Source organism: Phyllobates terribilis, unplaced genomic scaffold (genome assembly GCF_046119375.1).
Source record: "Phyllobates terribilis strain yellow unplaced genomic scaffold, ASM4611937v1 Scaffold_11__3_contigs__length_659146591, whole genome shotgun sequence".
Classification (NCBI taxonomy): domain Eukaryota; kingdom Metazoa; phylum Chordata; class Amphibia; order Anura; family Dendrobatidae; genus Phyllobates; species Phyllobates terribilis.
In genome coordinates, this window is record NW_027362771.1 from 119,874,746 (window position 1) to 119,887,022 (window position 12,277).

At 39.5% G+C, this 12,277-nt stretch overlaps 1 protein-coding gene across 1 annotated transcript in view; it reads left to right on the top strand.

The window, feature by feature from the left end:
* Nucleotides 1-12,277, top strand: part of NEDD1 (NEDD1 gamma-tubulin ring complex targeting factor) — a 78,944-nt gene that overhangs the window by 7,801 nt on the left and 58,866 nt on the right. Inside the window, exon 2 of the mRNA XM_073651576.1 lies at nucleotides 2,571-2,714. Within this exon, the coding sequence (XP_073507677.1) occupies nucleotides 2,571-2,714 (144 nt within the window). The remainder of the gene's footprint in view (nucleotides 1-2,570; nucleotides 2,715-12,277) is intronic.

A 12,277-nucleotide genomic window follows, 5' to 3' on the forward strand; every position in this document is an offset into this window, starting at 1 on the left:
CCAAAACATCAGCCAGAAAGCATTGGTACTGAGATGTGGTCTGTGGTCCCCACCTGCAGAACCACTCCTTTATTGTGTCTTGATAATTGCCAATAATTTCCATCTATTGTCTATTCCATTTGCACAACAGCATGTGAAATTGATTGTCAATTAGTGTTGCTTCCTAAGTAGACAGTTTAATTTAGTTGGAGTTATATTATGTTCCCTTTATTTTTTGAGCAGTGTATATAGAGTTATTACTAACAGAGTGATCTATTTCAAGTGTTTATTTCTGTTAAAGTTGATGATTATAGTTTTCAGCCAATGAAAACACAAAAGTCATTATCTCAGTAAATTAGAATATTTTGAATATTTGTCTTAGGTTGGAAGGGACGCGATAGCAGTAGGGACAGATAGGGATAGCCACCATTGAGTGGGGGCGCCACATCAAATTATATTAGGGTGCCAACATCCGCTGCCAGGAAAGGAAGTGAGGTATGGCGAACAACCACCTTCCTCTTTTTTTTTTAGACCACATGTGGTATCATATTCTATATAAAGTTGCGCTCAAAAGTTTACATACCACGGCAGAATTTTTCCTTTCTTGGCCTTGTTTCAGAGAATATAAATGATAACAAAACAACTTTTTCTCCACTCATGGTTATTGGTTGAGTGAAGCCTTTTATTGTCAAACTACTGTTTTTCTCTTTTAAAATCTTAATGACAACCAAAAACATCCAAATGACCCTGATCAAAAGTTCGCATACCCCAGTTCTTAATACTGTGTATTGCCACCTCTACCATCAATGCAGTTTGAAGTCTTTGTGGTAGTTGTGGATGAGGTTCTTTATTTTCTCAGATGGTAAAGCTGCCCATTTTTCTTGGCACAAAGCCTCTAGTTCCTGTAAATTCCTGGGTTGTCTAGCATGAACTGCGCGTTTGAGATCTCCCCAGAGTGGCTCAATGATATTGAGGTCAGAAGACTGAGATGGCCACTCCAGAACCTTCACTTTGTTCTGCTGTAGCCAATGACCGGTCACCTTGGCCTTGTGTTTTGGATCGTTGTCATGTTGGAACGTCCAAGTACGTCCCATGCGCAGCTTCCGTGCTGATGAGTGCAAATTTGCCTCCATTATTTGCTGATAACGTGCTGCATTCATCTTTCCTTCTACTTTTTCCAAGTTTCCTGTGCCTTTGTAGCTCACACATCCCCAAAACATCAGCGAACCACCTCCGTGCTTTACTGTAGGAATGGTGTTCCTTTCATCATAGGCCTTGTTGACCTCTCTCCAAATGTAACGTTTATGGTTGTGTCCAAAAAGTTAAATTTTGGTCTGATCACTCCAAATTACCTTGTTCCAGAAGTTTTGAGGCTTGTCTCTGTGCTGTTTGGCATATTGTAGGCGAGATACTTTGTGGCATTTGCGCAGTAATGGCTTTCTTCTGGCGACTCGCCCATGCAGCCCATTTTTTTCAAGTGCCTCCTTATTGTGCATCTTGAAACAGCCACACCGCTAGTTTTCAGAGAGTCCTGAATTTCAGTTGATGTTATTTGTGGGTTTTTCTTTGCATTCCGAACAATTTTCCTGGCAGTTGTGGCCGAAATTTTTGTTGGTCTACCTGACCGTGGTTTGGTTTTTACAGATTCCCTGATTTTCCATTTATTAATCACAGTTTGAACGCTGCTGACTGGCATTATCAATTCCTTGGATATTTTTTTTATACCTTTCCTGTGTTATACAATTCAACTACCTTTTCCCGTAGATCCGTTGACAATTATTCTGCTTTCCCCATGACTCACAATCCAGAAACGTCAGTGGCTGGATGAAAGATGCAAGAGTCTGTCTGGCTCCCATAAACTCACTCAGCTTTTACGCACACTCACTGATTACAAGCAAACAGGTCACAGGTGAGGATGTTACAATTAGTAGCCATTCAAACCCATTTGTGTCAAATTCTGTGCATGTTATCAGGCCAAAATCACCAGGGTATGTGAACTTTTGATCAGGGTCATTTGGATGTTTTTGGTTGTCATTAAGATTTTAAAAGAGAAAACACAGTAGTTTGACAATAAATGGCTTCACCCAACCAATAACCATGAGTGGAGAAAAAGTTTTTTTTATCATTCATATCCTCTGAAGCAAGGCCAAGAAAGGAAAAATTCTGCCGGGGTATGTAAACTTTTGAGCACAACTGTATTATCCCTGCATTTTTAATAATTTTTTTGCATCTTTATGTGTATACTTTCTTTAAAGCAATTTATAATAAAAGCTAAGTTTCCGTGTATTAGGCAGATTGGCTTGGTGTCTGGAGTATCTTCAGAAAGTTTAAAATTGGGGTCTGTTCTGAATTCTGAGGCAATTATGTATTATAACATTATCACCCTTTTTTTTTTTTTTCAACATTTTCATTTAACCACAGATGGAGTATTTGTAAAATTACTTTTTTCATCTAAGCAACTGTAAACCAATCTTATACAATATAGTGGCCGTTCAGTACTTCAGAAGTAAAATATATACACATGTATTATAGTCTTCAAAATGTGCTGTAAATAGTTAACCCCCCCTTTCCTATTTTTTTTTTTCTTCTAGGGACTACAATGCAGGATAACATCAGATTCGCTTCAGCTGGTGATGATATTAAAATATGGGATGCCTCATCCATGACGGTGGTGGAGCAATTCAATCCCCACAGTACCACACACCCTGTATCATCTTTGTGTTGGAGCAGTAACAGTATCCTTTGACAGGTGCACATTGCCTTCTGCTGTAGACTTGCTCTGGGAGGAGGCCTTTTATTTTCCAGGATGCTGCTGTATAACGCCACACTGGAGATGTCACTATTTTAAATTAAAGCTGTACTTTTAGTAGTGTGAGTTAGTCTTTACGTTTCTGGTCTGATTTCTGACTGCTTGGGCTTTCGTTTTTTCCTCCCCTTCTTCCCAGGGCCGTAACTTTTTTATTTTTTCCATCAATATAGCTGGATTAGAGCTTGTTTTTTGCGGGATGAGTTGTACTTTGAACGACACCATTGATTTTATCATATAGTGTACTGGAAAACGGGAAACAGATTCCATGTGCAATTAAATTGCAAAAATAAGTTTGACAATTTTTTTTGTTTACCATGTTCACTTTATTGTAAATCTGACATGGTAATATAATTCTCCAGGTCAGGACTAGTTCGCAGATACCAAATATGTATAGGTTTTTTTTTTCTCTAAGTGGTGATAAAAAAATAGTAAATTTGTATAAAAAATGTTTGATTTTGTCGCCATTTTCTCAGACTGGTAGCGTTTTCAGGATCTGGGGCTGGGTGACGGCTTATTTTTTGTGCCCTGAGCTGATGTTTTTACTGATACCATTTTGGGGTACATACAATGTTTTGATCACCTCTTATTGCATTTTATTGCAAGGTTGTTGGGGACAAAGAAAACTTAATTCTGCCGTTTAGAATTTTTTTTCGTTACCCTGTTCACTGATCAGATTATATTATGATCAAACATTTCTGGACACAGCAATATAAAATGTGTATTTATTTTTTTGTTTTATTTTCAATGGGGATAAAGGTGGGTGAACTTTTTTACTCTTCATAATTTTAAAGACTTTTTTTTTTTTTTTACTGGGCTGGTGTTCACAAGAGGATCGTAATGACAGGCACAGGGGTCATCAGTTTCCCTCCGGCTGTCATGGCAATTCATCGATGCCCTTTGATCACGTCATGGTCGTACCAATGGGTGGGTGGAATGATGGTTGCTCCTGTCGGCGCGTTTTAAATCCCACCATTGGATAATGACAGCGGGATTTCACAAGTTAACAACACCGCTCCTCCTGCAGCTATTAGATGCACATGATGGCTGATTAAATCAGCCATCACACGCTGAGCATTTATCAAAGACAGGAACATGACAGATATGTAATTTTTCGTGAAGGGGTTCATTCCAGCTTTCTCCCTTGAGTATTACATTCATTTTTTAAATCCGCTATACAGTTCCAGAGATTTGGACCTTTCTAATTACTGCTATGTTAATAGTCCTTACTAAGGAGGAGTTTTTCACAGGATTTTCTGGGGTCAAGTTTTTAGGCTTCTTTGTATAATTTGTCTGTGAGCACCACCTCCTTGGTTAAAAGCCATAAAAAAAATGGCACAAAGCCTGCATCAGACAGATTTTGATGGAGTACAAATATAAGCTTATGGTAAATACGAAGTATGGACTTCTCTTTTCTGAGGGATCCACTTCTGGCTTTAGCTCAACAAGCTGCATCCAATACTGCATTTGTCTTTCCAGACTGTGGGTGATGTCAAGCACAGCTTTTTCTAGAAAAACGCTCCTGGACTTTCTCAGTTCATTTGAATCCACTTCTGGATTTGGCTAATAAAAACTTGAAGTGGCACAAAAAAAATTGGGGCAGATTTACTAAAACTTTGGAATTTGTAGTCAATGTGAACTTGGATCAGTCTTAAAACCTGTTCTTCAGCACAGGGTAGAAAGAAAGGTAGCACTCACCCAGTCTTCTTAAAACATTCCTTTGTTGTGGTATGTGGTACATAAAAACCTGCAGCATCGGACTGAGACCCCGAAGGAAGGGCAGGGGAGAGGGAAAAAAGGACGACTGCCGTTTCGCTGCCTTCCGGCACGTCAACGGGTCCAAAGTGAGTGACACACCTGTTCACTTCCCTTTAACTATCACAAACATATGTGTGCATAATTAAAACATAGCAAAATGCATAAAATCAAATTCCAATATTAAGCTGAATTCACATCACAAAGTAGAAAGACAGAATATATAGCAGTATTATAGAAAAACTGATAGATCTAGTTTTTCATTTAACCCCTTAACAACATTTGACGTACTAATACGCGTCTGTGCCCTGGGACTTAAGAGCCAGACCCGTATTAGTACGTCATGGCAATCGCGCGCGCACACAGGCTGTGCGGGCGCGATCGTCGCCGGGTGTCAGGTGATTGTCACAGCTGACACCCGATACTATGTGCAGGGAGCGGTCCTGCACCGCTCCCAGCACATTAACCCCCGCGATGCTGCGATCAAAGTCGATCGCAGCATTGCGGGGGCAAGGGGAGGTGATCGCAGATACTCACCTCCTCTTCCAGCGCTGTCTGACACGGCTTCCCGGGTGTTACCATGACGACCCGATGTCGTCATGACAACATCCGGGTCACCAGACAGCAGGAAGATTGTTTGGACATGCGCAGTGCATCTCCAAACAATCCTCTCCCTGTCCAGCGCTGACAGCCTGCATGGCACAGGGATGGTGCTGCATTCCTGTGCCATGCAGGCGATCCGAGAAAAAAAAAGTGAAACTCCCATAGTGGGACAAAGTTTTAATACTTTATTACTATCAGAAAGTGAAAAAAAAAATTGCAAAAATATAAAATAAAAAAAATAATCCACCAAAAATAAAATATAATGTACCCATCAATAAATATTATTATAAAAAAAACAAACAATAAAAGTACACATTTGGTATCGCCGCGTCCGGAACAACCTGACCTATAAAACTGTCCCACTAGTTAACCCCTTCAGTGAACACGGTAAAAAAAAAAAAAAGAAAAAAAAAACAATGCTTTATCACCATACCGCCAAACAAAAAATGGAATAACACGCGATCAAAAAGATGAATATAAATAAAAATGGTACCGCTGAAAACGTCATCTCGTCCCGCAAAAAAGAAGCCACCATACTGCTCCATCAGCTGAAAAATAAAAAAGTTATAGCTCTCAGAATAAAGCTATGCTAAAAAATAATTTTTTCTATAAAATTGCTTTTATGTAAAAGTGCAAAACATAGAAAAACGATATAAATGTGGTACCGCTGTAAACGTACTGACCCAAAGAATAAAGCTGCTTTATCAATGTTACCACACGCGGAACAGAATAAAAAAAAAACAATTCCTGAGTTGTTGGTTTTTGTTTATTCTGCCTACAAAAAATCGGAATAGAAAGCGATCAAAAAATGTCACGTGCCTGAAAATGGCACCAATAACAACGTCAACTCATCCCGCAAAAAACAAGCCATCACATGACTGTCTGCCAAAATCTGGAGAAATTATAGCTCTCAAAATATGGCGATGCAAAAACTAGATTTTACAAAAAATGCATCTTTTAGTGTGTGACAGCTGTCAATCATAAAAACCCCATATGATTCTGGTATTGCTGTAATCACACCGACCCGAAGAATAAAGTCGTCTAATCACTTATACCGCATGAGGAACGGCGTCAAAAATAAACTCTCGAGTTAGGGTTGGGCTAGGGTTAGGGCTGGGGTTGGGGTTGGGGTTGGGGTTAGGTTTGGGGTTGGGGTTAGGGTTGGGGTTGGGGTTGGGGTTAGGTTTGGGGTTAGGGTTGTGATGGGGTTGGGATTTTTTTCAAAAGTAAGAAAAAAAGATGACGATATGGCGACTAGTGTTGAGCGCAAGTGCTCGCTACTTGAGTTTGCATTGGGTGCTCTGGTATGCATTGAGTATCGTGGGTATTTGAGTGACATGCTCGAGTCTCCGCCCCATATGCTTCGCGGCCAAAAAAACTTTACGGGGATTGCCTGCCATGCACGAGCGATCCCCGCATGTTTTTTTTTGGGTGTCTAATAACCGTGAAACATGCGGGGCAGGAACTCGAGCATGTCACTCGAGCACAGTACATGGTGCATACCTGAGTCCCCGATGCAAACTCAAGTAGCGAGCACTTGCGCTCAAGACTAATGACAACTTATTCAATATGATGACCTAATGTTATCAAATTCTGTGTCGTACCTCTAGGTTCAAAATGTTCACTATACACCTTATTAAAATCCTTGAGGGGTATAGTTTCCAAAATGGGGTCACTTGTGGGGGAGCTCCACTGTTCAGGTACATCACGGGCTCTCCAAATGCAACATGGTGTCCGCTAACAAATTGAATGGAAAATCGGCTCAAATTGTTAGCGGACGCCATGTTGCGTTTGGAGAGTCCCTGTGTGCCCAAACATTGGAGCTCCCCCACAAGTGACCCCATTTTGGAAACTAGACCCCTCAAGGCACCTATCTAGATGCATAGTGAGCACTTGGAACCCCCAGGTGCTTCACAAATTGATTCATAAAAATGAATCAATTTGTGAAGCACCTGGGGGTTCCAAGTGCTCACTATGCATCTAGATAGGTGCCTTGGGGGGTCTAGTTTCCAAAATGAGGTCACTTGTGGGGGAGCTTCAATATTTGGGCACACAGAGGCTCTCCAAACGCAACATGGCGTCCGCTAACAATTTGAGCCGACAATTTGTTAGCGGATACCAAGTTGCATTTGGAGAGTCCCTGTGTGCCCAAACATTGGAGCTCCCCCACAAGTGACCCCATTTTGGAAACTAGACCCCCCAAGGCACCTATCTAGATGCATAGTGAGCACTTGGAACCCCTAGGTGCTTCACAAATTGATTCGTAAAAATGAAAAAGTGAAAAAAAAAAACATTTTTCATTTTTACGAATCAATTTGTGAAGCACCTGGGGGTTCCAAGTGCTCACTATGCATCTAGATAGGTGCCTTGGGGGGGTCTAGTTTCCAAAATGGGGTCACTTGTGGGGGAGCTCCAATGTTTGGGCACACAGGGGCTCTCCAAACGCAACATGTCGTCCGCTAATTATTCAAGCAAATTTTACTATCAAAAAGTCAAATGGCGCTCCTTCCCTTCCGAGCCCTGCCGTGCGCCCAAACAGTGTTTTTTCCCCACATATTGGGTATCTGCGTGCCCAGGGGAAATTGCACAACAAATTTTGGGGTCCATTTTTTCTTGTTACCCCTGTGAAAATAAAAAAAATTGGGTCTAAAGTAACATTTTTGTGAAAAAAGTTAAATGTTCATTTTTTTCTTCCACATTCCAAAAATTCCTGTGAAGCACCTGAAGGGTTAATAAAGTTCTTGAATGTGGTTTTGAGCGTCTTTAGAATGGTGTCATTTTTGGGTATTTTCTGTCATAAAGACCTCTCAAAGTGACTTCAAATGTGATGTGGTCCCTAAAAAAAATGGTTTTGTAAATTTTGTTGGAAAAATGAGAAATCGCTGGTCAACTTTTAACCCTTATAGCTCCCTAATAAAAAAAAATGTGGGTTCCAAAATTGTGCTGATGTAAAGTAGACATGTGGGAAATGTTATTTATTTATTAACTCTTTTGTGTGACATATCTCTGATTTAAGGGCATAAAAATTAAAATTTTGAAAATTGCCAAATTTTCGTTTTTTTTCACAAATAAACGCAAGTGATATTGAAGAAATTTTACCACAATCATGAAGTACAATATGTCATGAAAAAACAATCTCAGAATCAGGGGGATCCGTTCCAGAGGTATTATCTCATAAAGTGACAGTGGTCAGAATTGTAAAAATTGGCCTGGTCATTAACGTGCAAACCACCCTCGGGGGTTAAGGGGTTGATCCCAACGGGCCCTGAGCTTCCGAATCTAATATCCATTTAGCCTCACGTTGTAATAATAATCTATTATGGTTTCCTCCTTCTTTTGGTAGTCTGACATGTTCTAACCCTGCAAAGTGTAACACGTTCTGGTCAGCATTATGATATTCAGAAATATGCTGTATTAATTTAGGAGAACCCTTTTTTGAAAGAATTGAATTATAATGTTCCCTAAAACGAATAAACAATGGTCTAATAGTTTTGCCAATGTAAAAAAACTGGCAGGGACATGCAACCACATAGACAACATAATTCGTTCTGCAAGAGATAAAAATCTTTAACTGTGTGTAACAAAGGTGCTATTCTAAAGGATTTATCGATTCTGTGAAATTTACAAAAGGAGCAATGCCCGCATTTAAATTTCCCTTTAGGGGTACCACCTTCTAACCAATTTGGGGAATCGTTTGAAAATCTTTTATGCACCAAAATATCTCCTAAATTGCGGCTACATCTATATGAAATAATTGGTTTTCTACTGGCTCTCTCAGCCAAATCTGTATCACTCTCTAAGAGGTGCCAATTATTATAAATAGCTCTTTTAATTATATCAGACATTGGATTAAATTTAAAGGTGAGAATAAATCTTTGATCTTCTTTCTTAGACATCTTTTTTTGTCCTTTTAATAATTCTTTTTGTTTTTTTTTACCAGCTTTATCTCGGGCCAGATTGACTTCCTGAATAGGGTAACCTCTATCTACAAATCTTTTTGACAGACTATCTGACTGTTCTTCAAAGTTTTTATTAAAATTATTGATTTTCCGAAGTCTTAAAAACTGACTATAAGGCAGGCCACGTTTTGAATGGTGCGGATGATAGCTATTAAAATGCAGGAGCATATTAGTAGCCGTATGTTTCCGAAATGATTCTGTTGCAAGAATACCTTCCTGGATAGATACACGCACATCCAAGAAATCCAACTCATGACCCCCCGAAGAAAGAGGTAAACCTCATATTTTCCATGTTCTCTGAATTGAGAAATGTCACAAACTCATCAAATTGCACACTTGTTGTCCCAGCCCATATCACGAATATGTCATCAACATATCTATGGTATGCCTTAATATACCTCAAATAAGGGTTTTCCCCACTCAAAATAATTTTCTTCCAAAACTGCCAAGAATAAATTGGCGAAGGTGCAAGCGACGGGCGTACCCATCGCGGTACCTGACATTTGAGTGTACCATGTATTGCCAAATTTAAACGCATTGTGAGTAAGTACAAACAGGAGACTGTTTTTAACAAACTCTATATAGCTCATTTCTCTGCCAGCTTTTTCTAGGATTTTACCGATTGCCTGCAAACTGTGGAATGTGCATGTACAGGCTTTCAATGTCCAGGGACACCAACGACCAATCATCTTGCCATTCAATCTCCTGCAAGATATTCAAAAAATCGCCTGTATCTTTTACATACGAAGGTATCTCTTTTAACAGGGGTTTTAATAACCAATCTAAATATTTGGACAAAGGCTCTGTAATAGAGCCTATCCCCGAGACTATCGGACGTCCCTGGGGCTTTTGCAGGTTTTTATGAACTTTAGGTAAGTAATACCAATGCGGTTTATGTGGAAAATCCGGCAGCAATTTATCAGCCACTTTTTTTGATAAGATGCCATTCTCTATAGCCGTCCTCAATAACGAACGTAGCTGATCTTTATATTTGAGTGTGGGGTCCCCTGATAGTTTTTTTATACATATTTACATCTGATAACTGTCTTAAAGCCTCACTTTGATAATCTGATTTTTTTAGTAGAACAATATTTCCCCCTTTACAAAATATCACATTATCCCAACCCCTTAGTTCATTTATGTCCTCTTTTTCCCCTACACTTAAGTTATCCAACGTTTTTTTAGAAATTAATGCCTGTACGTCTGAGATAACTCTCCTGGAACAAATCAATCACATTGCCAGGATTCACGGGTGGCACAAAGGTAGATCTAATTCCACCCGTGAATGGCATGTGTTGAATAGATGTGGGGCTTTTTGCACATATAGAAAGGGGGTCACACAAACTAAGTAGCAATTCTACTTCCTCTTGTGGTATTTGATTCTGGGCTAACGCACTGAATCCGACCCGATCGATAGTGGTGGGAATTTCACCTGCAACAGGAGTTATTGTGCTCTGATCTTTATTTATAAACAATTTATGTAAATGCATTTTGCTTGTGGCTTTATAAAGATCAATTTTAAAATCTGTTAAATCAAATTGTTCAGAGATACAAAAGTTCAAGCCCTTTTTAATACGCTCAAATGATTGGATGAGAGTGTCCGGTCTGTCAAATTTATGATTTCATTATTCACTATGTCTATATCCGTTATTTCCTCCAGGAGACCTGTTTGCGTTTCGTGCCACCTACAGGCACGTTCTTTCCTCCTTTTCCTATGTTTTCCCCCTCTCCGTGTACGCTTTGAGGGGGATTGAAGTTTTTTGAGCCGGATTCCACATGCGCTGTATCCATACATTCCATCTGATGATTCTCCTCAATGCCGCTCGAATCTGAATCGGTAGTCCATCCATCATAGTCCATTATTTTTTTTCTTTCTAAGAGTGGGATTAGAATATCTTTGTGTTCTGAAATTCTTCTTTTTCATATTTTGTGTATTTTTATTCCATTTAAATACCATGTTGGTTTCATAATCCTTTTTATCTCTCAGCAATTTTTCTTTTTTCCTCTGTTTTATGTCTGCTTGCAGAGGAACTAGTTTTTTATCAAGTTTAATCAAAAAAGTTTTCATTTGGTTTTCCATAAGTCTGGATGCAAGTTCTAATTTCGCTTTTTCCAGAAGTGTGGTAATATTATTTAATTCTTGTTCATTTCTAGCCAGTAATAATTTCAACAATTCTAAGGAGCAATTCAAATGTGCTTTTTCCCATTCTTTCTGAAAGGTTTCATCCTCTTTAAACTGGGAAATCTCCTTATAGACTCGGAGTCCTCGTGGAACTCGATCTGAGTCAATATATGACCTTAAAGATTTGACCGTCCAAAAAAGCCTGATTTCTTTTTCGGCTAGTGAGGTGATCTTAAGCTCTAGAGATTTACTGCCAATAATTTCTAATTCATCTTTGCTGTTACATTCAGCAAAAAACTCCCCCGCATTCTCACGTCCAGCTGAGAGACCGCTGTGAAAGGAAGAAGCTTCTGAGTCCATAGTGAAAAGGAGCCTTCAGGATTTCACCAAGAAAATATGCCCCTTGGCAATGCAGGGTGGGCCTGTCTCAAAGTCAATCAATTCACAATTCACACGAGAAACAATACAGCACCACACTGCTTTTCAAGCATAGGTCACTAGGGATCACCTCAGACTAGCATACCTCAAGACTGTACCGGTGGTGCACAACCAAGGAAAATTCAACTTCAGCACAAGGTAGAAAGAAAGGTAGCACCCACCCAGTCTTCTTAAACCGTTCCTTTATTGTGGTATACGGGACAAAAACCTGCAGCATCGGACGGAGACCCCGAAGGGTGTGCGGGTGAGAGGAACACCTCTCTATTAGACCATTGTTTATTCGTTTTAGGGAACATTATAATTCAATTCTTTCAAAAAAGGGTTCTCCTAAATTAATACAGCATATTTCTGAATATCATAATGCTGACCCGAACGTGTTACACTTTGCAGGGTTAGAACATGTCAGACTACCAAAAGAAGGAGGAAACCGTAATAGATTATTATTACAACGTGAGGCTAAATGGATATTAGATTCGGAAGCTCAGGGCCCATTGAGATTAAATGAAAAACTAGATCTATCAGTTTTTCTATAATACTGCTATATATTCTGTCTTTCTACTTTATGATGTGAATTCAGCTTAATGTTGGGATTAGATTTTATGCATTTTGCTATGT